Raw genomic sequence first — 25,616 nt, forward strand, 5'->3', positions numbered from 1 at the left:
ATGCAGAAGGGTTCCGTAAAGGCCCAGCATCATTTGCTCGTTTCACATGGGCAGGGAGGAAATGCTGAGGGAGGTGAGAAGATTTAACCCACTCGCTGATCTCAGGGCCTGCTCCTGGCGGGGACATGAAGACCTTAGCATGAGGCAGCCTGGGGCTCAGAGCCAGCCCCTCCCACCTCGTACAACAGAATCCACTGCAAGTGCTTGGAATCGGGCCTGTACATTTATTTACATTAAGCCGAGAGCTCCGGCGCCTCTCAAGAGAACGTACATCTTTCTGCACTACTGGGGGCTGCTGCTAGGGAGGGTACACACACAGGGGCTGGAGTCCAACATCTGGGTTTGTGCTCTGCTGGGCAGAGGAAATCCAGTGGACCCAGGGTGAAAATGGGGCAGAGGGAGAAGGGTTTTAGCGAAGAGATACAGACCTCAGCTGGGGTACACTGGTGCAGATCCTCTGAGGTCAATGGAGTCCCACCAGTGTACCCCAGCTGAGGGTGTGGCTCAGTGCCCATGTTCTGCGTGAGGCACTTTTGGGCTAGGTCAAGTGCTGTCTGGCTATTTCTGTGCCTAACAGATACAGGCTGCCCGTTAGCTAGCACCCTGCTTTTTCATAATGAATCGCCCGTGGACGACACCAAGCCCGGGGTTCACCTGGACAGAAAGGGGCGTGGCCTCAGACTTGTTCTGCAAACCCCTCCCAAGAGAGGCACAGACTCCATGGAGGATCCTCCCATCCCTACCCCTAGCTACTACATCAGTACACTGAGCCACACAGGAGCTCCCGCATCACCAGGGGAGGCAACTCCCATCATTACACCCCACCCTAGAGGGGCCTAGATCCCCTGGGCAGCCCAGACCTTGATGGCGGGTCTGCAGGGGGTTTCCCTCGGACCAAGCCCTGCCAGCTGTTGAGCACAATGGTTCAGGCTCAGGATGGAACAGGAAGGAAAGTCCAGAACCTGAGGGAGCTCCCACACTCTCCTCCCATCGGGGGGTCCCTGGGCCCAGCGAGCAAAGGGTAGTTCCTGTGTGTTGGTGGTCAGTGCTGAAGCAGTCCTTTCATATGTGCGAGGGGGAGCGGCGAGCCCAGCTGGTCTGCATTAGGATGCTCTCTTGCCTTTATCTTCTGGGGGACGTGTGAAGGGAAGGTTGTGTTCTCCCCCCCGCTAGCAGCGCAGAAGGGCAGGGAGGTTAGGAACTAGCACAAAGCCGCCTTCTTTCTTCCCTGGCCTCCATCTGGGGAACGCGCCTGAAATCTGTGCTCTGCACTTCCTCCTTTCCTGTGCGTGGAGCCTCCCGGCACTGACAGGAACTCAGCCCTGCACGCCGGCTTCCAGGACCCTGATCATGGGCAGAGGAGGGTTTCTGCTCAAGTGGCAGCCTCGCATGCTAGTCCAGCGGTGAGCAGATCCAGAGGCTGGCAGTAGGCATCCTACCTGCAGGCCGGGGAGTACACTCTGCACTCCGAGGGCTTGAGTGCAAATCCTGACAGTAGCACGCAGTTACGTTACTCCTCCTGCACTCAGGAGCTGGGAGCACAGATCCAGACAGCAGTGCACAGAGGCTGTGACCAGCAGTCCTGTGACATAGCCATGGTGTGTCTCCTATTGCACTCAGAGGCAGAGAGCAGGAATCTTGGTTCTCAGGTAGAGACTGGTGTGTGGTGCACGGACCCTGCCCCACTCATTAGGCTGGTCTGTGTGTCCCATTGCAAGTCGCAGAACGGAAGTTGAACACAAACAGCAGAACGCAGGGAATTGCAATGTGGAGTCTAAGGATGCTGCAGTCTAGGGTTTGCAAGGTGCTCTCCGCACCTCTGGTCACACCGTGCACTGGGAGTCCAGCTGGCAATTCCACAGCTCGGCGAGTTCAGCGCAGTCGTCTCACGACAGCAAAGGATCCAGGCCGATAGCAGCACAGGGAGGATGGGACTCAGAGTAACAATCCAGGCGCACTAGGGGATACAGAAGAGACCTGGGCTGGTAACTGCACAGTTGGTTAGGAGCAGGAGCCTATGGGATGCAGAGTGGTAGCTGTCACAGCTGTACAGAATCTGTAGCAGGGATACAGGGTGCTAAGATGGCAACACCACGTTTGTGTGAGCTCCAGACCAGTAATCTCAAAGGGGATCAAAGCTGTAGTATGTCCTAGTGGTACAGGATCCAGGCACCTCGTCACAGAGAATGAGAATTCCAGGGTTGTGGTATTGAACCAGAAGGAGATCCACAAAGGCAGCTTTGCAGCAGCATGGGATCCAGGGCAGGAGCCTCACACCAGGCACAGGACCGAGAGGAGTCAGCTCACAGCAGTTCAGGATCCAGAGCAGCATTATCCCAGTGGTCTGGACCCTGGAGCAGTGACAGTGCGGGATAGAATCTTGAGAAGGAATCTCATGGCAGGGACAGAATCTAGAGCAGGACTCTCAGCAGGATGGGATCCAGCAGTAATCTCACCGCAGTGGGAGCAGGAATTACACATCTGTACAGGACTGGGATATCTCAATTCATTGCCCCAGCAGTGAACTCCTTGTGTTTGGGAAGCAGATTGATTCTGAGCCCAAGTGGAGATCCTCCTGCCTCCAGAAGCAGGGACTACATGCCACTTTCCTGTGCAGGCCCCGGGGAGCAGGCCTTCAGAGCACAGCTCAGGTTTCAGGGGATTGCCCTTTGGCCTTGACTCACGCGTTGCTCAAATCCCACCCAGCTCAGCCCCACACTCAGACACCCAGCGCCGTCAGGGATCCCGAGCTGCTGATCTTCTTGAATCGGTTGGCAGCACACACACCAATGAAGTTTTTCTGTTAGGGAAACAAGAAAGAAGTTATTCCCCATTTGGAGGCTGGACAGCGCTCGTTAAAGAGACCTCTTTTGGGGATGGTGTAGGACCCCTGGCGGTGGGGACTTCAGATACTCCAGTCCCTAACTCTCCCAGCACAGGACACCGCAGGCGTGCTAGGAAGTGGTAGACGGCAATGGGTCTCAAAGCCAGAGGATCACTGGGGATCCCTTTATGAGCCACTGGGGATCCATTGATCTCTTTCCACCAGGCCACAGAGATGCTTCTCTTGACCATCTGCCAGTCTTTGAGCAGTGACTCTTCCAGCTGCCTGCCACCCATGCTCAGAAGCCTGGAAGGTTTTCAGAAATTTCTTAGCCCAAATAAGCTGGACACCCACAGACATCCCTGTGTCCCTGCATGGCTTCCCGGCACCCGCTCAGCCAGGATTGAATCAGAGACAGAAGCAAAGTGCAGAGCACCCTGGAGAGAGGAGACTGGTGGGGGCTGCTGGCAGCGAAGCCCAGCCCCCACCGAGAGGGAACCAACAGCACAGATCCAGGCTAGGGGTGCGACTGCAGGCAAAGGGAGTGGCTCCCCCCATTGGAGTCTCTCTATCCTGACATCGATTCCTCCTGTGGCCAAGCCCTGGGGCAGGCAAGGAATCAGGGACAGAGATCCTAGAGGAACCCGTACGTAAGGAGCAGTCCCTGATGTGGGGTGCACGCACAGGGTGCCCCTTACACAGGGCCTGGGGGACGGAAGTAAGGGAAGAACCACATGAGGAATAAGAGACATTTCAGAAAAACTCCACATCCCTTAGCACAGCATGATTCCTCGCTGCAGAGACCATTTCGAGTACACCACACAATTACCACACACGTCAACGTCAGGTTTAAAATGGTCCCCAGCATCCCTTTAACGTCAGGGACGGGGGGGGGGTCACCCTGAGGGACAAATCCATGAAATCAGGGATCGGGGGTGGTGAGAGTCGGGGCAGTGGCTCCCCCAGGCTGTAGGGCACACAGACGCCCTCAAGCTCTCCCTCCTCGCTGCCCCATACTGTTGACAGAGGTAGGGCACAGAGAAACCACCCTGCCCCATCCTCCTCTCCCCCATGGCTTTCTGCTTCCTCTTCTGTGCACTCAAGTGGGGGCAGAGTGCTCTCTCTGGGTGCTCCTGTCCCCCATTCCCTTCAGGGAGCCAGCGCCCCAGCCCGCCCCATGGGCTGGCCCTGCTCGGCGACCCCCTGCTCCCAGCACAGGGAGCTCACCCCCAGCACGGACTGTCCCCACTGCACACAGCGATCAAGGGGGAGCCTCCTTCATACCTTCCAGCGCCGCCGCATGACGTACTTCCGGAGCAGGACCTGGGATTTCAGGCGCCGGTTGCAGCGCTTGGCCTTCTCAGCCAGGTCGTTCAGCCAGGGGTGCTGGAGGCACCTGGCCGCACTCATCCGGCCGCTGCGGGGGAGAGGACTGCAGGTGACGCCTGGCTCCTAGTGGGGTTCAATCGCCCCGAGGAGCCCCGCATTGCTCCTGCTTTCCACCCCCCACCCGAGACCCATGGGTGCTGCCAGCTGCCCTTTGTAGCTGGGCCCGGGCCTGTGTTAATTAACCCCAAGAACACACTGGGGGGAACGAGGGTGCAGTCATATTCCTGCACAGGCCCTGAGGCTGCTGCTGGCCATGTGAGCCTAGCACCCTTGGCTGCCTCCTTGGGGCAGGGTCAGTCTCCTCTGACCCAGAGATCCCCCGTGGAGGCAAGGACCAGGCACCAGAGCCTGGTCTCTCCTCCCTTCCCTGCTTGGAAAGGCCTCCAGTCCCCTCCCTCTTTCCAAGAGCCTTGCTTATGAGAAGCCTTCCCCAGGGCCAGGATCCGGCTGAGCAGTCAATGCTGCCTGGCCCCTGCTGTGACCACGGGGTGCAGCCAGGGGAACGGGCAAGAGGAGGCTGGCCAGGTCGTCAATCAACATGGGGGCAGGGATCCATGTCGTCCTCTTGGGGCTGCCTGTCTCTGCACCCACAGCGAGCTTGGCAAGGCTCAGACAGCAGCATCCAGCCTTGCCCCAGGCCAGGTCCCGGGAGTGCTCCCACTGGCAAGGAGTGGGGGCGCTTGCCCCCAGGTGGGAGGTGATGGACTGCCAGGCCTGTGTGCCTGATGCCAGCTGAGCTGGCCGGACCCAATTGCTCTGGGCCGCCCTCGACTCGACTCAAACCTCTTCTGCTTGATAATCAGATTCGAGACAAAGTCCTTGGCTTCGTCCGAGATGCCCTCAAAGGCTTCCTCGTCAAAGTACCACGTGGCTGCCAGGACATTGTTCAGGGTTTCCGCGTCATCGTCTCCCAGGAAAGGGGAGAGGCCACTTAGCCTGGGAAGAGAGGAGGGAGGGAGCCATCACAAGTCTCAAGCTGTGCTCGGAGTGCCTCAGGAAGGGACAAGACACAGGCCCTGTTTCCTCAGCGGGGTCCCAATTCCTTCTGCACAAAACCACTCGCTCGCTCCCTCCCTCTGCCTGGGATCATGAGGAGAGAGGCAGGGAAGCCAGCGGTCAGCGCTCTTAGAAAGGAACCAGTGTGTTCCCAGCTGGCATCTTGCTGCGTTCCCATCCTGTCTCAGCTGGGAGAGGTGAGCCATTTCCTGTCCACGCGCACAGCCCGCCCCTCCCAGATGTTCCAGCCACCCAGCTCCGAGCAGCCGCTGGACGGCTTTCCACTCCCTTTGAGAAAGGGCAGTCAGTGCTGGGGAGAGGTGCCAAAGGGCACGGTCAGCCCTGAAAGCTGGTGCCCTCTATACACAATGCCTCAGGCACCCGAGGAGGTAGGGCCTGCCTTATTTTACAGATGGGGAAACTGAGGCACAGAGGTTCAGAGACTGGCCCGAGGTCACCTACCGACTCAGTGGCAGAGCTGGGAATGGAACCCAGGAGTTCTCTTGCCAGCCCTTGGCTCGACAGCTGCCTCATACTCCTCTCCCACACAGCTCTGCTGCCAGCCTGGTCCACGTCTACAGTTAAAGCCCAGAATGGTTCTCACCCTACCCCAGCCCTAGTGCCACCCAACCTGTGCCCACCACACGTACAACATGTAGGTGATCACACCCAGACTCCACATGTCTGTCGAATAGGAGACTTGGTCGTAGTTCACCACCTCCGGGGACAGGAACTCGGGGGTCCCAAAGTTCACTTTCAGCTTCTCCCGGGGGTTGTATCTATGGGCAGGAAGAGCCAGGTCAGCGAGAGCTCCTGGCACTGGTCCCGGTGCCAGCACCCCCGTTCACATTCACCACCTCCGCCCACACATCACCCTGGCTCTATGCTGCTCCAGCCCAGGGAAGAAACATCCTGGCCTGGCCCCAGCCTGAGGCAGAACCAAGCCGGTTATTATAACGGCCCCAAACCACTATCCCCTGTGGGGCATGGCTGACTCGGCAGAGCTGCTGCCAAGCCCAGACTGCAGATTCCACCCCACCCCACTGGGATTCCTTCCTGACCTTCCCTAAGGCCCACAGCAGGGTCAGGCGTAAGGCCAGTGCAGCTGGTCCCTGAGCGTGGCCTTTGCCCAGCTCCAGGGGACATGGGAAGGGAGAACAGAGGATGTCGGGCAGGGAGAAAAGCAGGAGCGAAGGAGCGAGCCCAGTCCCGGAGGGAGGGGAGTTACCTTCGTGCCAGCCCAAAGTCGATGATCTTCACCATGTGCCCCGTGGAGGTGACACACAGGATGTTCTCAGGCTGCAGGGATGAAGTTCCTGAAGTTAGAACCCAGCTCGTGGCTACGTGCCTGCCTACCCCAGCCCAGGGTACGGTTACGGGCCACTCGCAGAGGAGTTTGAGACACTTGACGGAGAAAGGCCGGCTGGAGGCTAGGAGAGTTTTCTCCCTCTGTCCCTTAGAAGCATCAGGGATGTAGTCTGCTGGGTTCCCAGACCATGTACAGCGCCAGTCCTTGCATCTCAGTGGAGGCCATTGCACCTTTAACATCCTTGCCCCCGAGCTCCTACTAGGCACTGGAGTGGCTTAGAGCCCCAGAGGAGTTAAAATCCCCGCCCTTCCCAAGCACTGAGTCCCACCAAGGCCATCGCGTCACTAGTTCTGACTGCCAGTGTCTCCCGGGCCATGCTGTGCGGGAGCAAGTCAGAGAGAATCTCCTCTCCCAGCGTGTTCCTTGGGCAGCCCCCTGACATCAGAGTATGTCGGCGGACGCACAGATTGTGGTTTGTAGGCACTGAACGAGAGACAGACGCTGCACGGTCACCCTTGCTAACCCTTCTCCTAGACCCACCCAGATCAGCCGCAGCGACGTGCACACAGACCCGCCAGGCCCCCTAGAGCCACGCTGAGATCTGCCCTTTGAATTGCTTGGGATCTGGACAGACCCCGGGTCTGAACGGAGCCCAAGGCTCTACCTGCATACAACCCACAATGACCTGGCCCAGGCTGGTCTGCAAAGCCAAGACTCCAGCCTCACCAGCCCGCGGGCCGGAGCCCAGGGTGACGGTATCGTGGGCAAGCCAAGGAATCTCCCTCGGAGGCCCAGTGTTGCCCCCGCCACTTAACAGCGGGACTCCTGATGCTCAGGAGTTGGAAGTTTCTGCTTCTGGAGGCTTCGTCCTCTCCCCAGAGATGATCCAGGCCGGGCTTGTCACGCTCTCACGTACTGAGTTCCCCCCAGGCAGCATGTGCCCTCCTCGCACCCAGGCCCCACAGCCAGGGGCTCTCTTCTCACCGAGAGCAGCCCTTCAGCCCAGCTTCAGAACCCTGCGAAGGTTTCCCCTCTAGCCCCCCAGCCCAGGAGCTGCAGCCTTGCTGTACCCCCTCTCTCCCTCCGCTCGTGGCACCTTGAGGTCCAAGTGCAGGACGTGCATCTGATGCATGAAGGTGATCCCGTCGCAGATCTGCCTCACGAACACCATGCAGTCCACTTCTGTCAGGTGGTAATCCTCGTCGATGATGCGCTCAAAGAGCTCCCCGCCCTCCACGCTGCACACAGACCAGCCACAGTGTCACCGGACTGCGCCAAGCAGACCCTAGCCACCGCGGCCCGGGCAAGTTACAGCCGAGCCGCTCTGCCCTGCATAGGAACGCTCCCCTACGTGACTCTAGGATCTCCCCCTGGCCTGGGCACAGGCAGAGCGGGGTGCTGGTTACAGAGGGTTCCCCTCTCCTGAAGCATGGGGGCAGAGGGTGGGTTACTGAGGAGACCCCTGGCCAAGGTTGCGTGGCAGAGGAACTGGGTAGCTCAGGAGGCCACTCGTTCTGGGTACAGGTGGGCAAGAGAAGGGGAATTCTGCAGGGAGACCCCAGACAGGGAATAGTCAGCTCCCCATCCTGGTTCTAGACAGGTTAGTGGAGAGACTATGCTAGCCAAGATCCTGGCAGAGCAACTGGGGGGTTAGCGAGATTGCCTTGATTTCAGGGGTATGGGCTACAGATTATTTCTTCCAGGCGGGGTACCAGGAACTGGGATGCAAGCAGAGATGAGCACTACCTGGGCAGCGAATCTCCTAGCCAGAGCACAGGGGATGCAGGAGCCCTTGCTGGAACCTGTCACTGCACTGTGACTTGCACCAGGGGACGGCAGCTGAGCAAGTCTGCCCAGGAGGAAGGAGGTTCCCCACCCTCGGCGAACAAGCGCGGCACCGTCCGGAAGCTCCTGTGTCAAGCCGCCCAGGAGGCCGGCCAGCCGCAGCCCCGCACCGGCCACGCCAATGGGTGCTACTCACAACTCCATGAAGAGGACGATTTCCCGGGGCGTCTCGAAGGCGTCGTAGAGCTGGATCAGGTTCCTGTGGTTCAGTTGGTTCATCACCTCGATTTCAACCAAGGCCATCTCCTGTGGGACACGCACTGGGTCAACGCACGGAGCGCAGGCAGGGCCAGGGGAGACGGCAGCCACCGCCGCAGCGTCAACACGCCAAGCCACCGGCTCAAGCACAGGCCAGGTGGCACCGCCCTCCGGTGGTTGGCCAACACACACAGCCGCAGGCGTACCTCGTCACATGCATGCAGACTGACGGACGTACACACCCAGTGACGCAGCCCCAGTGCAGAGATGGACGCCTGTCTCTGTCCGGGCTAATGCATGGCTACACAGACAGCCACACAGAGACACATGCACAGGCAGACTCAGGAGAACACTCAGGACACACCTTGTCCTTCGAGCCCTGTTTCCTAATGATTTTGGCCGCGAGTTTGAGCCCTGTCCCTCTCTCGGTGCATGTGCGAACTTCACCAAACTTCCCCCTAGGGCAAAGAAAAGCAGACAGTAGAGGCTGCAATCCCCCCCACCCAAGGGCATGATCTGGCAAGAGGGCAAGCTCAGAGGCTAGCTGCAAAGGGGCCAAACTCAGCGGGGACATAAGTGGTTACAATGCCCATTTGCTGGCATCCCCATAGAAAGGAGTGGGCAGGGGGATGAGTTACCAGTTCTCAGGGTAACTGACCAGTCACATGAACTAAAGCTCAGTCCCAGGGGGGTCACTGGATTCTTGGGGTTTCCAAGCCTGGAGAAGGTGCATTCCTAAGCTGAAAAGCTTGGTTTTAGCCCCAGAAGCCCGGGGCAAGGCTCCCCTCAGAGCTGTTCCATGGATTTCCTTCCTCCAAGAGGGCACTGATGACCAAGAAGCAGCACTTCCGTTCCAGGGAGGAGGACTCCACGGCATGCCCAGCCCTTGCTAACACCGGGCAGGACTCTACAGATCCAGTCCAGCTCTCCCACACAACAGGGCAGGGCACTAGACAGTGGGCTAATAGGCACATAAGAACGGCCCTACTGAGTCAGGCCAAAGGTCCATCTAGCCCAGTATCCTGTCTTCCGACAGAGGCCAGTGCCAGGTGTCCCAGAGGGAATGAACAGAACAGGGAATCATCAGGTGATTCATCCCCTGTCGCTCATTCCCTGCTTCCGGCAAACGGAGGCTAGGAACACCATCCCTGTCCATCCTGGCTAATACCCATTGATGGGCCTATCCTCCATGAACTTATCTAGTTCTTTTTTGAACCCTGTTATGGTCTTGGCCTTCACAATATCCTCTGGCAAGGAGTTCCATAGGTTGATGGTGTGTTGTGTGAAGACATACTTCCTTTAATTAATAGGCACCAGGTTTAAAACAAATAAATTTGGTGACCTCTGGTTCTCCCTCTGTGGTCGGGATGAAAGGGGCATACAAGGTCCTGGACAGGCACTAGAGGGGTTACCCACTATACTGAGCTGGGACGAAACTTCAGCTGAACACCTGGTCTCTCCAGTCTGCCAAGCGAGGGGCACCTTGTCCCTATGAGATGCCAAGTACCAAATGAAGAACATCTGCCCCATCAGCACCTTCTGCTAGCTGGGCTACCCGGCAGCCTGAGCACAAGTCTCCCTCCTGAATGGAGCCAGCAATGCTGCTGCCGAACAGGGCAGGATCATCTCCGCACTGGGACCAGGCCTGGAGGGTGCAGAGATGCTGCCCGGCTGGGAGTGACTGCACCAGCCCATGCCGAATGGAGTAGTGCCACCTGGTTCTCCTGCACCACTAGCGGGCCCCCGGGGGTACCACACACATAACATGCTTGGCACTCGCTGCTGAGCTTCCCTGACTTTATCCCCCTTGTGTTTGGCCCAGACCTTCACCCTGAGTAACATGCATTTGCCCTGTGCATGTCACCTTTCCCGGGGGGTGGGCTCAAAGTGGGCAGAGAGGGAGAGGGGGAGTGGTGGCAAGCCAGGGCCACCACCAGGAGCAGCGCTGGTGGAAAAGTTTCACTGAAATCACCAGGCAAGGTCTGAAGGTTTGGAAAGACACGGCAATGGGGATAAAGTTGGGTTATTTTCAAAAAAGACAAAGGAAACATTTTGAAAGCATCTAAATGTCCCAGAGCGCTGTTTTCTGAGCACAGCGGTTTGATTTGGTCTCTAAATGGCTTTTTGAAATGAAAAAAACCCAACCCCATTGTTTTACAAGCATTTTTTAAGGTTCAAAAAATGACATCAGAACGAACTATTTCAATGGGTCCAAGGGAGAGTTTGGGAAACTTCATTTTGCAGGAAATGTCGACGGTTGGGAGCTTCCCCTCCCTATTTCTAAATGGAACAAAATTTTCAAAATCATGGAGTTTCCCACAAAACAGAAAACACAGCTGGGGCCCGGCTGTGCACCCCGGGCCAGTCTCCCAGCCCCACAGCAGCTCCCTGGGCAGCTGGCTCTTACCCGCCCAGCATCTCCTTGGTGTTGATGTTGAACATGCTGTTCACGGTGCCGGATTTCAGGGAGACAATGCGATGGGCGAAGGGAGCGGGCGGCGGAGGAATATCGTCTGCGGAGACAAGATACATGGGACCACCCAGCTGCTTCCATCTTTCTCAGCTGAGCCTATGGGGCTGGGGAGATCCTCAGGAAGCAGCCCCCCTCTCCCTCCTGGCTGGTGGAACCAGAGCTTCATCCACGCCTGGGGCGATGCCGGCACCTAGTGGCAAAGCCTGGTACAGCCTGCAGCCAGCACCTCCTAGCCTCCCACTCCTGTCCCTTCGCGGCTAAGTCACAGCACGTGGCCCCCTCTTTATAAATAGCAAAGGGTGCCGCAGACCACCCAGGAGCCTGACAATAAATCATGAGGTTACCGAGCCCATCAGCAGCTCCAGTTTCGTTCCATAACCCCGTTAGACCCCTTTGGACCCCACCGGTCTCCTTAACAGCCCCTGAAAGATCCTCACAGCCCCATCTGCAGTCACAGACCCCTGATTCCGCGCTGACCGCCAAGCTCCCCTCAAGCCACGGTCTGCATTCCCACACCCCACATTTCCACCTTGCACTGCCCCTCCTGCTCTGCTGATCCTGGGCCCACTGCCCAGCCCCAGGGCATTGCCATGCTGTGCCATCCACACTTCAGTTCCGGAGAGCTAGCCCTTCGCTCCTGGCCTTCCGATCCCCATGGTCCAACCCTGCATTCCCCACCACACACAGCTCAGGCCCCAGCCTGCCCTCCCTCTGAACATGCCCGCACCGCCTGCACTGTCAATCTGCCCAGCTCCAGGACACGCTGTCCTAGGCGGGCAATGCCGATGGTGCAAAGATCTGAGTGACACGTCCCAGGAGCTCTTGGGACTCCTGCCCTGCTCTTAGATATCACAGGGAGAGGCTCTCTCTGGGTCTCGTGCTATGTGTCAAAGGAGAGCTGCAAGAACATGCCAGATGCAGAGCGGGCTCAAGGCTTCCCATCCCAGCAGCAGGATCCTGGCTCGGGGACAGGTCAGCTTTGTCTGAAGCGAACCCATAGCTGGAGCACCACTGGTGGGCGGTGAATCAGAGATACCGGCACCCCCGTTCTGCTGGACAGAGTCCACCCTACATGCCTAAGAGACAGCACAGCCTTACCCAGTATCTGGAAAGGGTCCTCTTTCCCGAAGTCTGGCGTTAGGTAGGGGCTGGGCGGGGGCTCCACTTCCTCCTCCTCTGGTGAAGGTGGCTGTTCCCCAGCGACAGGGCCTGTTTTCCCCACATTTCCGGCGCTGTCCAAGGCTGGAGGAGGCTGCTCCACTGAGCTGGGCTCTGCAGGGGTCTCGTCTGAAGCCAGCTGGGGTAGTCCCACCGAGCTGGGGGGCTCTGCAGGGGTCTCATCTGAAGCCGGGTGGGGTAGCCCCACCGAGCTGGGGGGCTCTGCAGGGGTCTCGTCTGAAGCCGGGTGGGGTAGCCCTACCGAGCTGGGGGGCTCTGCAGGGGTCTCGTCTGAAGCCGGGTGGGGTAGCCCCTCCGAGCTGGGGGGCTCTGCAGGGGTCTCGTCTGAAGCTGGGTGGGATAGCCCCTCCGAGCTGGGGGGCTCTGCAGGGGTCTCGTCTGAAGCCGGGTGGGATAGCCCCTCCGAGCTGGGGGGCTCTGCAGGGGTCAGGTCCCCACTGCTGCTAGCTGGGCTGGACACCTCACTTGGGGTGGGTTTCTCTGGACAAGTCTGGTCTCTGGGGGCATCCAAAGCAGGGCCAAGCACCTCCGCTAGACTGGGTTCTGCTGGCAAAGCGCTGACTCCTTTGGCAGGAGTTGCTGTACCCTGCGGGCTCTTCCCTTCGGCTCCCATCTTCACAGCCTGGGGCTCCTCCCCTGGTCTGAAAGGGAGACGTAGCAGTGTGGGCCTGGCACACCTGATCCAACCCACCATTAACGTCTCCAAAGAGGGAGCTGAGCTGCTCGCCCTGGTCTGCACCTCATTGCGTGTAAGGAAACACCCCCGTCCCGGAAAGGTCCCATGCCCTGCAGAAGGTCGAGTACGTGAGCGGAAGGGGATCCCAGAGACTGGGTCCCATCAGGGATGTTCTGCACCCAGGAGCGGGCTGACTCCAGTTGCAGGGTGGGGCCCAAGAGGAGACAGTCCCAGGGAGGCCAGGATCTCAGAAGAGCATCCAATGCGGGAGCATAGGCTCCACCTCCCCAGAGAGGAATCTCTGCCCTGCCAGGTGACTTCCCTTTGGCATGTGGTTCTCTAGGGAGCCCATCCTGGTGTGAACGCTGCAAACCAGGCACACGTGGAGGACTGGGGTGCAGAGCAGGGAGGAAGGATGAAGGGAGGGGACCCTGGCATTAGGAGACAAGCTAGGGGCTTCCCACTCCACCAAACCAGCAGGGTCAGCCTCCCAAGCTGCCTGGGGGGATCAGATTCCTAGAGAGAGAAGTGAGATATTACCTCTGGCTGCTGACTGGGCAGCTCAGGCTCCGCTGGGGAGCTGGGGGCTCATGCTTGGAGGCCGTAGGCTGGCTCTGGATTTCTGCCCCCTCCTTGGCCACTGCTTTCTTCCCACTGGCCTTTGTCCCCTTCCCAGCCATGGGGACGCTCTTCTCTCCAGGCTCTGCCTTTTCTCCTCTCTCCGCTGGCTGCGAGGTTGCTGGGGCAGACTGGCCAGCGTGGCTCTCTGCTCCTCCAGGGGCCATGCCCTCCCCCACGCTGGTGCGAGGCCTGGCGTTCTGGCCCACGGGCGCCCCCTCCGAAGGAGCTGTGGCAGCAGCTGGCTGCCCTGAGGGGCCCTCTAAAGCCTGGGGCATCTCTGCAGGCTTTGGTGAGGCTTCTGTACAAGAGAAGAAAGTCAATAGCTCCCCAGAGGGGGCTGATCCACCCCCAGGGAAGAGACCCACAAACCCAGATCCTTGGTCTCAGCTACCCTTCGTTACACAGGCAGGTCCCTCAGCTCAGACCCCATGCTAGACGGCCAGACAGGCCTGCTCTCCCTTCTCGCTCCCGACCCCCTGGCTCCAGAGGGCATCCCACAGGGCTGCCCCTGCGCCGGGCTGCCTTTGTCCTGCAACAAGGGGTCGATGGCACCTTGGCGGGGCGAGGGGGGCGCCCCCCGTCACGCACCCAGAGCGGGGCCCCTGGGGCTCACTGGGAGACAGAGCCCAAGAGGCTGAAGGCCAGAGCCGCTCCCCCCAGGCTCCTGGCCAGATCAGCACAAGAGGAAGCAGCTCTGCAGGAAGGGAGCTGAGCGTCTCCAGGCGGCTGCCTGCAGAGTGGGGATCCCCCGAAGCCCTAGGCTGCTGGGCCGTAGGCTGAGCCCTCCCGCACATGGGGCTCGGGGGGGGCTCACGCCATTGCCTTGGCCACGCTCTGCTCCCCAGGGGTTTTGCTCGCAAGCGCCGCAGCCTGGCCGCTCTCGCGCTGGCACCAGGTGGGGACTCGGCAATTGCGAGGCTGGGGGGGTCCCAGCGGGAGCGTGCAGACCGGGCGGGGCCAGGACAGCCCAAGGGCCAGTCGCGGGGCATGGCCGCCCTCCCTGCAGAGGGGAATCCAACCTCCCGGTACGGGGCAGCCGCTGCTCTGAGGTCTCCGGTGGGGCGGTTTCCCGTGCGCCCTGGGGAGCCCGCAGCGCCGCCTTTGGTGGCCGAGGCTCCCGCGTTAGCCGGGGCCACACGCAGGACTGAGCCCCGGGTGGAGGAAGCAGCAGCCAGAGCCGCACCAGGCAGCATAGCGAGACCCCCCCCCCCCGCAGCACCCTGCCCAGGAAACGCCGCGGTGTAGGCTTCGGGTTGCCCGGTGTCCTGGGGGGACCAGCCGCCCTCCCCGGCCAGCGCGCGGGGCCAGCTACCTGCTTCCACGCTCCGCAGCACGTGCTCGGCGCTTCCTTCTGCTGCGGCCATCAGGAGCGCGAGTCCTAGCACCCCCTCGCCATGCCCTGGAGAGAGGGGCAGGAATGTCAACGGCCACATGCACCGGGGCGCCCCCGGCGACACCCCCCCCCGGCGGACTGTCCGTGCCTGGCCCCGGGGCCAGGAATCCAGACACCCGCGGAGCGGAGCCTCTGGCTGGGAGAGCACGTCCCGCACGCCAGCCAGGGAGCCAGGGCTGCTTAGCGCCGAGAGCAGGGCGAGCCCCGGGGCAGCGGCTGCAGCCCGCCAGCCCTTCCTTGCCCCCGGGGCTGGGCACTGGGTTGCCACGGCGAACTCCCTGGCCAGCCAGAGAGGAGCGGAGAGCGGCGGGCACAGCAGAGCGCAGCCCCTAGCCCCCGCTGAGCCGGACCTGGGCTACCCAAACGCAGTGTCCCTTGGGGGGCGGAGGGCCCGCTTACCTGGGTCCCCGTTGCAGCAGGCAGTCAGAGCAGCATCCGAGCTATGCCAACGCTGGGACGGAGCCGGCCCCTTCTATACTCAGCGGGACGGAGCCGGATTAGTGTGGGGAGAGAAGTATCCTTTACACCAGGGGGAGACCGTTACGCGTCGCCTTTCAGGCCACCTGTCGCTGCTGGAGCGCGTTCAAAGGACACTCCATTCTTCCCCCGGCCTCTCCGGCTTGGGGGAGACGGGAATTCAAACACACAGAGAACAGATGCCAGAGCCGCCCCCTGCCTCTGCCACCCACCGGCCGCTCAGGAAACGATCCTTCCCTAGAGGGGTCGGGGGGCGTGGACAGCTAAAGTGCAGTCCCCCCGCGCCCTGTGGAGCGTGTTACGGGCACACGCAGGAAGGGGGGCTTCGATCCCACGCCTGGACTCGAACTGCCCCGGGCACGGCCGGCGAGGTGCTTCCGAGACGCCCGGGGAGCCCAGCGGGAGCCACGCTCCAGCCCCGCAGAGCCCGTCCGCTGTGCGCTCTGCGGCCGTCACTAGTCCCGGCCCAGCTTGTTCATGACCCGCTCGGCCCAGGGCAGCCCGATTACACGGCAGCCCGTTCACAGCCCAGCTCCAGCCCGAGCCAAGGCGCGGGGCTGCCCAGGGCAGGTCCGGGGAGCGCTCCAGGTACAGGGGCACCACGCTGAAGTCAGGGGCAGGCCCGTCGCAAGAGCCAGGAGAACCCTCCAGCGCTCCCAGCAAACCGGGAGTGAAACCAGCTTCACTTGGGAACCCAACGCATGTCATGTCCCAGCCTAGCGAGCCTTAAAATCTCGGAGCTAGGAGAGAATAAACCCCACTGCGGGTGTGGCCCTGCGGGAGGCAGCCCTACCCCTGCCCATCGTCCCCTTCCCGTTTTGTAAAACGCTCAAGCGCCCTTTCAACAAAGATCCAGAGACTAACCCCCCCCCCCCCCCAACACCTGGAGAGAAGGAGCATCGGGTGGGCGGGTGGAGCTAGACAATCTGCAGTTTAATTAGAGGTTTGTGTCCAGTCTTTGCGTCTAAGCCCTAGAGGGCTATTGGGTTTATTGTGCAGTATTAATAACTGGAGACATGCTGACTGCTCACCCCCTGGCCCCAGGCATGCTAGGGCAGCAAGTGCAGGGTAAAGAAAGGGGCTAAGTCACACCTGCTTCTTCCACTCCTTAAAGCAAAGGGGAGCGCAGAGGCCTGGACTTTTTACCCTTTGGATATAAAGCAAAGAAGAGCTAGTCGTCGGTGCATCAGATGGGGAGCAGGGTCTAGTGGCTGCAGCTCTGTACTGCAAGCGGGAGCCCCATCCTCTAGTGGCAGCTCCGACACACTCGCTGTGTGACCTCAGGCAAGTCACATCGTGCCTCAGTTTTCCTATCTGTAAAATGGAGGGGGCAGCATTCACTTACCTGCCTTGCCGGGGCAGGTTGCACTAGTGCATGGAGACAGTGGATGGGAAGGTGCAGCAACTGCGGTTAGGACAGTGGCTGTGGAGGGGTGGCAGCTCTTTGGGTACCTCAGAAGGCAAGAGGCTAGACTCTCCCAGGACAGAAGCCTTGTTGCTCACTTAGGCAACTAGGAAGGTGCAATTCAAGCTGTTGCAATGCTGGCGAGCTTCCCAGTGGAGGCTGGGCATCAGAGCTCTGCGATTACCTCTGGCTTCTCCACACATTGGCCTTTGCCTGCTGCGGTCTTCCTCCGATGGGGCTCCAGCCTCCTACTGCTTGGAGTTCATAAGCTTTGAGTCATCCCTGTTAACACTCCCTAGCTTCTCCCTCCCTCACCTCCTCACAAGAGCACTGGACACTCAAGACATAACCGTGCTGCCTGCTTCCGAGCCGACGTCAACAACAACTCCTGACTCAGGCTCGTCTAGCACCTCTCACCTAGTGCACTCAACTTCCCTCTTCTATCACTAAGAGGGCAGCTACTTCTGGGGTGGAACGTACCCGCTGTTAAGTAGCACACAACACCGAGGGCAGGAAGAGGTGGATTCAGTAGAAGCTGCAGTAGGCGGTGCAGGCTGGCACTACTCTCAGCTGTTATATGATTAGTTACATACCTCTCCTATCCCAAACAGCCTCCCCTCCCTTCTTAGACCACATCCTTGCCACCAACTCTTTGGTGATCCCCTCGCCAGAGCCAGCCCACAATATGCGGCACGCACCAGACTAGATTGGAGATCCAGAGGTAGGTAGGGCCTGCTGCTAGATTGGAAGCATTGAAGGAGGACCGTGCCTTTCTATTTCAAGGGTAGCAAGCACCCTATCAGCACTCCCACAATGCTCTGTACTTCCAGTGATCGCCAAAGACCGAGACCACCGGACCCCATGGGATAAGGCACAGCCTTTAGAGGTGTTTGGGTCGTGATGCCCCTCAGGAGCCTGCTGTGCCCTACTGCAACCTTCTCTAGGGCTGTTCTCAGAGGAAGAGAGAGAGGATGGTCCAGTAGTTAGGGGCTGGTCTAAAACAAGAGACCTGGATTCAATTCCCTGCTTAGCCATCTAGTCCCAGTGTGATCTAGGGCCAGTCAGTTAGGGGGAAACTGAGGCCCAGGCTACGTACCATGGGTCTTATTGCACTGCCTTACCTCCCAGGGAGTGGGATGAGGCGTATAAATAGCACCCAGGGCTGAATGAAGCGTGATAACACAGCTCAGGCAGCCTGGGCAGCTTCAGCCCCTCAGCCTCCAGCAGGGAAGCAGTTAAAGCCTGCTGAGGAAGATACTCATTTGCACAGTCACTGCTGATCCTGGCATGAAGCTCAACTGCCAGAAGGGGCCTGGAAACATCCCCAACCCTGGGAGGTGGTGACGCTGAGCAGGGTCTTTAAAAGGAACTGGTTAGGAGAGGTGTTGCCCTGGCTTGCCCTCTTCCCTGATCAGCTGCACTGGAAAACTGGAGGCAGTGAAGAATGACCTTTTCAGTTACAGCACAACTAGCCGATGCCCCACTGCCTAATATCGGAGAGGCAGGGTTTGCAGCCAGCCCTCCGCACAGCCACGAGAGCTTCTCTCGCCCCTAGGCTATAGGGTGCCCAACCCAGCAAAGAGCTTCATGGCTCCCACTCCCAAGGGACAGGGCTAGTATTCAGTGCCAGGCACCCTATGCCCTCGCATTCTTAAAGCGAACAATGCAGAGCCCTGAGGCCTGGTAGCAGAGCTCAAGTGATGCTGCTCTGCCATGCTGCAGGCTCTTAAGTAGGCAGCAGGTCCCCTAATTCTTGGGCTGAGAGTCAAGATTTAACTAACAGATGAGCCAGGATTCAGGTTGGACTGTACTGAATGACGAGAGCATTGTTTATGGGGGGCAGTTTACATTGTTCCCTCTCCACTTGTGCTCCACCCTTTCCTTTTAGGTTAGGGATCCAGCAGATCTGGGGGCCTTCACTCTGCCTCAACATTAGGATTTTGAGGGTGGGGGGGAGGGGAGAGGGAATTGCAGCAGAGTGCAAAGTCTCAGGAGGATTGTGCAAGGAAAGCCTGCATGGGTTTGGCTAAGTATCCAACAGGCTGCTGCAGTTGCCCTGCTTCTAGCCAGAGAGAGCAGAGGCAGCTTGCTGCCCGACTAGTTGGGCTACTGGGCAAGGAAAAGTCAGCTCTGCTCAATTCAGAAAGCTGGGATGGAAGGAAGCCAGTTTTGGGATTGTTGGCAAATGATTTTGCACAGCCTTCCTCTGATAAGTAAGGCTTACTCTGCTCAGGAGCGTTCCCTTCAAATGGGACCAAGCAAGTGCCTGCAGGATCAAGCCCGAAGGACTGAGCTACACCCAGACCTGCCCTAGTCAGTTAGGCCTTGGCCAAGTCTGTGCGGGGATGCATATTTCAGACCAAATGTGACTCAAGTGACTTTGCTAAAGTCAAACCATTTTGATGGGTTTTATTCTAAACTAATGGCATTTACACAGACTGGCACCAAAACAGGTAAGTCAGCTTCAGTTCACACCATGGTAGTTTGATGCAAATCTGTCTAGTGACCAGCCGTGTGCATCTACGAATCTTAAGGCAAGTGAAGAAATATGCCACAATCCCTCACTTTGTTCTCTCGACCCTCATTCCCCGTTCCTGTTGCTGTCCTATGTCTTCTGCTCCCAGCCAGCATTCAAACCTAGCATGGGACATGGCCCCATAACAACTAGGTTTCCAGTAAGGCTCATCATGAGAGCAGCTGGGACCAGAACTTCTTTGACAGCAATTTATCATCTTTGTAACCTGTCAGTGAATAAAATATTAGGTTTTAAAAGGAGTCTGCCTGAGGTGGTTTTTCCAAGAGCACATTTTGGTATCCCGGTGACAGGCAGGGCTAGTCCATATCTGAGAGATTCTGTTCCAATCACACCATACACACACACTGCACTTGACCACTAAAGCCATTTAACTCCATGGTGCTCCTTGACTGCCTCAAGGCAACAGTCTATTGTTGGTCACTTGTCACAGCCTAGCTATAGTATTTGGAACAGCTCTGGCAGGAAGGAAGCAAAAGATGTATTTTTTAAAAACTGGTGGCCAACTCACATGACAACACGGCATCATAGGGACTGAAGACCATGAACTGTTCTGTACTAGCATGTTCTTGTATTGTCCACTATTGTGATGCACTGATTCCTTTCAGTGGAAGGGGAGGTGGAAGTAATCTTATGTCCTCACAGTGATGCTGTTAGTTCCCAGCTGGACTCAGCTTCCTAACCTGATTGCTGGTTCTCTGGCCCCTCCCTTGGTAACTCACTTGCAGCCCAGCAGCACATGTAGAATGGGGTGGAAATTAAGGAATGTTTTGGCTAACAGGAGAAGATGGGAATGAGAAAACATTTGCTGGGGGGGAGGCAGGGAGGGAGAGAGAGACTCAGTTGAGATAGTGGTAGCTGTATTGGTGAGGTCATTTAAAAAAATTAATCTGGAGAACTGCCTGCAAGAACAGTCCTGCAATGGCAAGGAAGGGGTCAACGACTCAGCTTTGACATCAATGGTGGGTGGATAAGGAGACTCAGTGAACTTCTCTGCCAAAGTGATTGGAACAAGATTAGTAGTGGTTACAGTTTGATGCATCATTAGGCTTAAAAGCTAACACGACACAGTAGTTTGTGCAGTTAGTTCACATCATCATTATTATTGTTTCAGCATCCCTGGCTGCATTTCCAAGCAGGCAGAGTGCACAGGTTTCGCCTAGCATGGTTAAGGACTAAGGCACAAGTCCTTAAAAGGTATTTATGCTCTTAACTTCTACTGAAATAAGTGGAAACTAGCCACCTCTGTTTGAGGATCTGGACCTAAATCCTTTATTGCAGAAGCAAGGGTACTGCAGAAGAGAACAGAAATCATAGGAGACCTGCAGAGCAGCTTGGTTTAAAGCTCCTGAAGGGCCAGCTCTTGCCACTTGTAGGAGGTTACTCAAGGTGGTAATTCAGTTATACATGAGGCAGAAGCTTAGCTTTCATCAATGGATTCCATTGCACACATGGACTATAGAGTTAAGTTTGTATGAGACTAGGAATGATAGCTATGCTGTCAATTGACCAGAAGACCAGTTCACTCACAGCTCAGAGTACACACCAGAGGCATATTGAGAAAGGTACTACTTTATTGGCTTTGGGCAAGCAAGCAGGAAAACTTGCCAAGGGGACTGGATGGCTATAGGGGACATTTAAGCCAACTATAGCCTCTTACCAATATGCTGTTAAAAATTGTCTCCTTTCCTTAGAGCAGCAGCCAAGATACCTAGAAGCCACCTCTCAAGACTCATTCCAGCCACATACTGCTGCATCTTTTCCCAATTGTCTGCTCTGTCCCTGCACCAAACCCCCTTTGGAAGAGTGAGGTACTTTGCTTTTCATGGAATAGCACACACACCAGTCCAAGGCTATTCCATTCAACTCTTCCTCTCCATTTTGAGCTTGTCTATTTAACAGCCAGTGACAGAGTTGTGAGATTGCCTAATGAAGCTCCAGGAAAACAAACACTATGAGAGCCAGGAGTACAGACAACAGGCGATGCAGTTGTAGTTTTCATCTTTCAGTACCAGACAAAGATGTGCAGGCAGGCAGGATTCGCGTTACAGGATGGAGCCTTTAAACTGTGCTAGAAAGTACGAATGGGTAGCATGGAGTCTGCAGATCGTTTACATAGATAAGACGTGAAAGGCGCTCTCTTTAGGATAGCCCAGGTTTTTGGCACAGTTAGAGGAACATCCCCTCCCTGCTTAGACTTTTTTTTATATAATGTAGTTACTGGAGGGGGAGTAAGGCAAAGTTGAGGGCAGAGTGTTTTTATTCTCCCTACCCCAGCACTCAGGAGCGATGGTGTCAACACCTACGAACGGGAATGCTGACTGGATTCTGTTTAGACACAGATTCCTTAGGCACTTGGGCCAATTGTCACTTTGAGAGTCCAAGGTTAACAACAAAAAGTCGCACCTCAAAATGACTTTTTATAACAGTGCTCCAGGTTGCTCTTGAGAGCAGGAAACGAACAAGAAAATGCCAAGTGTTTTTCCACTTAGGAACTTGAGCCAGCATCCACATTGGCTCTTGTTGGAAAACAGAGTGTCCTGGGATACTTGGCAAGGCATCAAGCACGCCAGTTCCCTAGCTACACAAGCGTCACAGCTCTAAGCACCACACACTTTAACCTTTATGCTCTTTTCATAGGCTTGAGAAACTCCACACAGCCAGACCTTGTCTGTTCCCCAGGAAACTTTATACCTGGTCTAAATTGAGTGTCGCAGCAGGCTGCGAGGCAGTTGGTGTCGATTCAGAATGAGAACAGCGTCCCTACCTGAATCCTAGCCGCTGCATTGAAACTTAAGATAGCCTGCCTGACTTGGCTGAGAAAAAACTCAGCTATGTAGTCAACAGCTTCTTAACTGCTTCTATCAGCACTAAGGATTTCCCCAGACAAGCTATGAACATATTGTGACAGATACCGTTAAGGGAATGGGGAAAAGAAGGAAAAAATCCAGGCATTGTAGAAATGATCATCCAGAGTTGTGCAATGCTACTAGGCAATACCAAGTGTTGATCTGAAGTTATTGGGAAGATTATGAGGAAATGTATCCTAAATGCTCTGAACATTCAATAGCCAAGATTTAAATGGACTGCCAGCAAGAGAGGTACCAAGACTTCTTCCAGAGAGTGACTCATGTCTGACTTCAGCCCAAGTTAGTGCCACAGCATTAGCTAGCCAATATGCAATTCGGAAAGGCTGGGGGGAAGCAAACAGACACTAAACAGCCCAATTATCAGCCAGCTGACAGTCTAGCTCTTTTAGCAACAGAAAGGAGAGGTTCTTACCAAGTTTTAAAACTAAGTAGTTCCCAGCTACTCAGTCACAATATGGACTTGGTCTGTCACTGAAGTAAAAGTAATAGCAAGGTTAAGAGGCTGCAAACCAGAAGGAAGAGACCTACCTTATAATTCTACATCTCTGAAGATGTTGTCGTACAGGATTCACTCTTGCCTTTACTTCTGAGCATGACACCGCCACGACTCTGGTATTCCAGCCCTCTATTTATTCTCCCTTTGCACAGGGAAATGTCTGTTGGGGATTTGTCCAGAGCATCTCTTTTGCTCCTTTGAAGATCACCCAAAACTTGCTGAAATTCTAAAGGAGTTAGGCTCCTCTGAAAAGGTCCCCAGTTATTGGGTTAGTGATTTTACACGTAGACAGAGGACAAAACCTTCCCCATACACATTGTTGGCTGCTTATTGCTACTTGCTGAAGCTGTGCTCTTTTGAGCTTCTTGCTCTCCAGGAGTGAGAATTCTGTATAGCTGGTATCTCCAGAGAAGGGGGAGTTACTTACCTTGGGATTTGGCTCTGAAGTCATCCTGCAGGGCTCCCTTTTCTTCAGACACCACCTGAGATTAGCTTCTCAGAAAAATAAGTTTCAGTCTCTTGAGCCTTTTCATTTGTAATGCACATTTATTTTCTGTTGATGGAATTGGCTTCTCTGAGAACTTTGCCTTCCACTTAGTTGAAGGAACTGTGTAGTATGATTGGAGGGCAGCATTTATGCTTTGCTGGAGTAGGGAGACAGACAGTATGGGACCTGGCTCATGTTTTATCCCACTACCACGGCACTAATGGGTGAGCTGCCCTGCTCCGCCCAAGAGCTAACTCCCGCTCCCAGAACTAGGGGACTTCAGTCAGGCCTGGTCTACTGGGGGGGAGGGGCGGGGGGAATTGATCTAAGTTACGCAACTTCAGCTATGTGAATAATGTAGCTGAAGTCAACGTACTTAGATCGACTTACCATGGTGTCTTCACCGCGGTGAGTCGACTGCTGCCGCTCCCCCGTCGACTCCGGCTGCGCCTCTCATGGCGATGGAGTACAGGAGTCGATGGCAGAGCGCTCAGGGGGTCGATTTACTACATCTAGACTAGACATGATAAATCGACCCCCGCTGGATTGATCGTATAGACATACCCTCAGTCTCCTGCTAGAGAGCGAACACCCAGGATGGAAAATTCTGCACTGATGGCACCATTAGAAATAGTTGTTTCCTTCTTACCACTGCCTTAAGATAAGGTTAGAGAGTTTGCTCTTGCTGGAAAAGTTTGCATGGCTCAACCCCACATCAGTACAGCCTTATCACAGCCAACAGACCACCTAGGAGACTCAGCCCACAGAAATAAATGTATCTCCTACACATGGAGAGGGCCAGGGCCCAGTGACCTGAAGCCCTTACACCCTTGAGAAGGCAGCTGAAACAGAAGTCGAATTGGGGGAAAGGGAGGTGACCATACACACCCACCCCCCGCGGTGAAACACTCCCAAGCCCACTCACAGGGCTAGAGCAGCAAGTATCTCATAGTAGATTGTGTGGATAATCCTGTGATATTCCCACTCATTACTTTGCTAACTATTTTACTGATCATCAATGTTGACTATTAAGTGTCTTGTCCTTTAGCATCTGAATGAGCACCCACTGAAATGAATGGGGCAGTTCATACCTCAGCTATGGTTTCAGAGTCTGCAGACCAGGGCATTATTGAATTACACTATTCATATTGAGACTCACAGCTGGAGATTTGTTTTAAAAACAAACAATCAGATTCTGGAAAACAAGGTGGGAGCTTGAAGGGGTGGCCAACACCTGATTGGTGTGTACCAACTGAATCCAAGACACATCTGAACCCCTTTCACAAAAAGGGAATTGAGCCCAGCAGAACACCTTTTATTTTATTAAAGTACACAAAGTAGTTAATTCATGTACACTATTAAAACCTGGCTCAGTCTTTAAGATTAACATCTCTACATGTTGAGTGAAGCCACATGACTGGTGATCTCCATCAAGGCACAGCACATTTCAGCCACTTGCCTCTGTGAAATTGTTAAAGCTACTCAGTATAAAATAAAATAATGGAGACAGGCATTCATTAAGAGGAGTCCCAAGTTAGATGCAGGTTTTTTCTCTACACCCAAGAGACTGGGAAAGGAGGGCTCCGACACATTGGTGCGTATCAACACTGAAATCGGTCTGAAAAGTTCGGAGACTTTGGCACGGTCAGAGGCTGGTCACTTGGCTTCACCTCCAGACTGCGGTACTTGCGAACTGGGTTTGCCTTGTGTACCTATAAAAACAAAAAGGACCGCTAAGGGTCAGGTACCATGGCTTTAATTACACTCATCCCAATTCTACCACAGTACAGATCAGCAACCACCAAGAGGATGCAGTCAGGGATCTGTGTTTAGGCACTAAAGAGTAATCACTGTGCTTCCAGTGGCCTGGGTACTACAACCTAAGCAGGAGTTTTCAACCAGAGGTCCAGGGGCCCCCTAGGGGGCCTCAAGCAGGTTTCAGGGGGGCCTCCAAACAGGGCCAGCATTAGACTCGCTGGGGCCCAGGGCAGAAAGCTGAACCCCCAACGCATGGAGCTGAAGCCCAGGTCCTTGAGCCCTGCCACCTGGGATGGAGGCTGAAGCCTGAGCAATGTAGCTTTGTGGGGGCCGCAGGGGCACGGGGCCCCGGGCAGCTGCCCTGTTTGCTTCCCCGGAACACCAGCCCTGGCTTTTATATGCAGTGGCGCAGGTGGCTGTAGAGTTTTTATAGAATGTTGGGGGGGCCTCAAAGAAAAAGAGCGAGAACCCTGCCCGAAGCAACAGGACGTGCATTTGTAGGAGCCTGCTTTGGTGTTTTTACTGTTCCATTCAAGCCCTGTACATGTACCCTTAGGGGCCTGAAGTGCTGATGTGCCAGGTTAAAGAAAGCAATCTGGCACAAGTATCAATAATACCCCAGAGGAGCTGGTTTTTAGACCAATTTAGGAGACGGGGCCTTGGCAAGTCATTACAGCAGTGGACTCA

At 56.1% G+C, this 25,616-nt stretch overlaps 2 protein-coding genes across 9 annotated transcripts in view; both read right to left on the reverse strand.

The window, feature by feature from the left end:
* Positions 1-210: 210 nt before the first annotated feature.
* Positions 211-15,983, reverse strand: MYLK2 (myosin light chain kinase 2). 2 transcript variants are annotated; one of them, XM_073308686.2, is made up of 13 exons: positions 15,303-15,982; positions 14,823-14,909; positions 13,430-13,808; positions 12,133-12,854; positions 10,969-11,074; positions 8,926-9,019; positions 8,500-8,609; positions 7,615-7,756; positions 6,438-6,508; positions 5,860-5,988; positions 4,997-5,149; positions 4,109-4,241; positions 211-2,800 (listed from the first exon to the last, which is right to left on the reverse strand). In XM_073308686.2, the coding sequence occupies exons 2-13, from the start codon at positions 14,872-14,874 to the stop codon at positions 2,720-2,722; spliced, it is 2,172 nt and encodes a 723-aa protein (XP_073164787.1). In that variant the 5' UTR covers positions 14,875-14,909; positions 15,303-15,982; the 3' UTR covers positions 211-2,719. The 2 variants fall into 2 exon arrangements, with proteins under 2 accessions (XP_073164787.1, XP_073164788.1); XM_073308687.2 differs by lacking the exon at positions 14,823-14,909 and having other exon boundaries at positions 15,303-15,983.
* An 8,487-nt stretch (positions 15,984-24,470) lies between these two features.
* TPX2 (TPX2 microtubule nucleation factor) overlaps positions 24,471-25,616 on the reverse strand; it is a 34,522-nt gene continuing 33,376 nt past the window's right edge. For all 7 annotated transcript variants that reach the window (XM_073308762.2, XM_073308767.2, XM_073308765.2 and 4 more), the window contains one exon: positions 24,471-24,883. In XM_073308762.2, the coding sequence (XP_073164863.1) occupies positions 24,773-24,883 (111 nt within the window). In that variant the 3' untranslated portion in view covers positions 24,471-24,772. The remainder of the gene's footprint in view (positions 24,884-25,616) is intronic.

This window comes from Lepidochelys kempii, chromosome 13 (assembly GCF_965140285.1).
Source record: "Lepidochelys kempii isolate rLepKem1 chromosome 13, rLepKem1.hap1, whole genome shotgun sequence".
NCBI classification, from domain to species: domain Eukaryota; kingdom Metazoa; phylum Chordata; order Testudines; family Cheloniidae; genus Lepidochelys; species Lepidochelys kempii.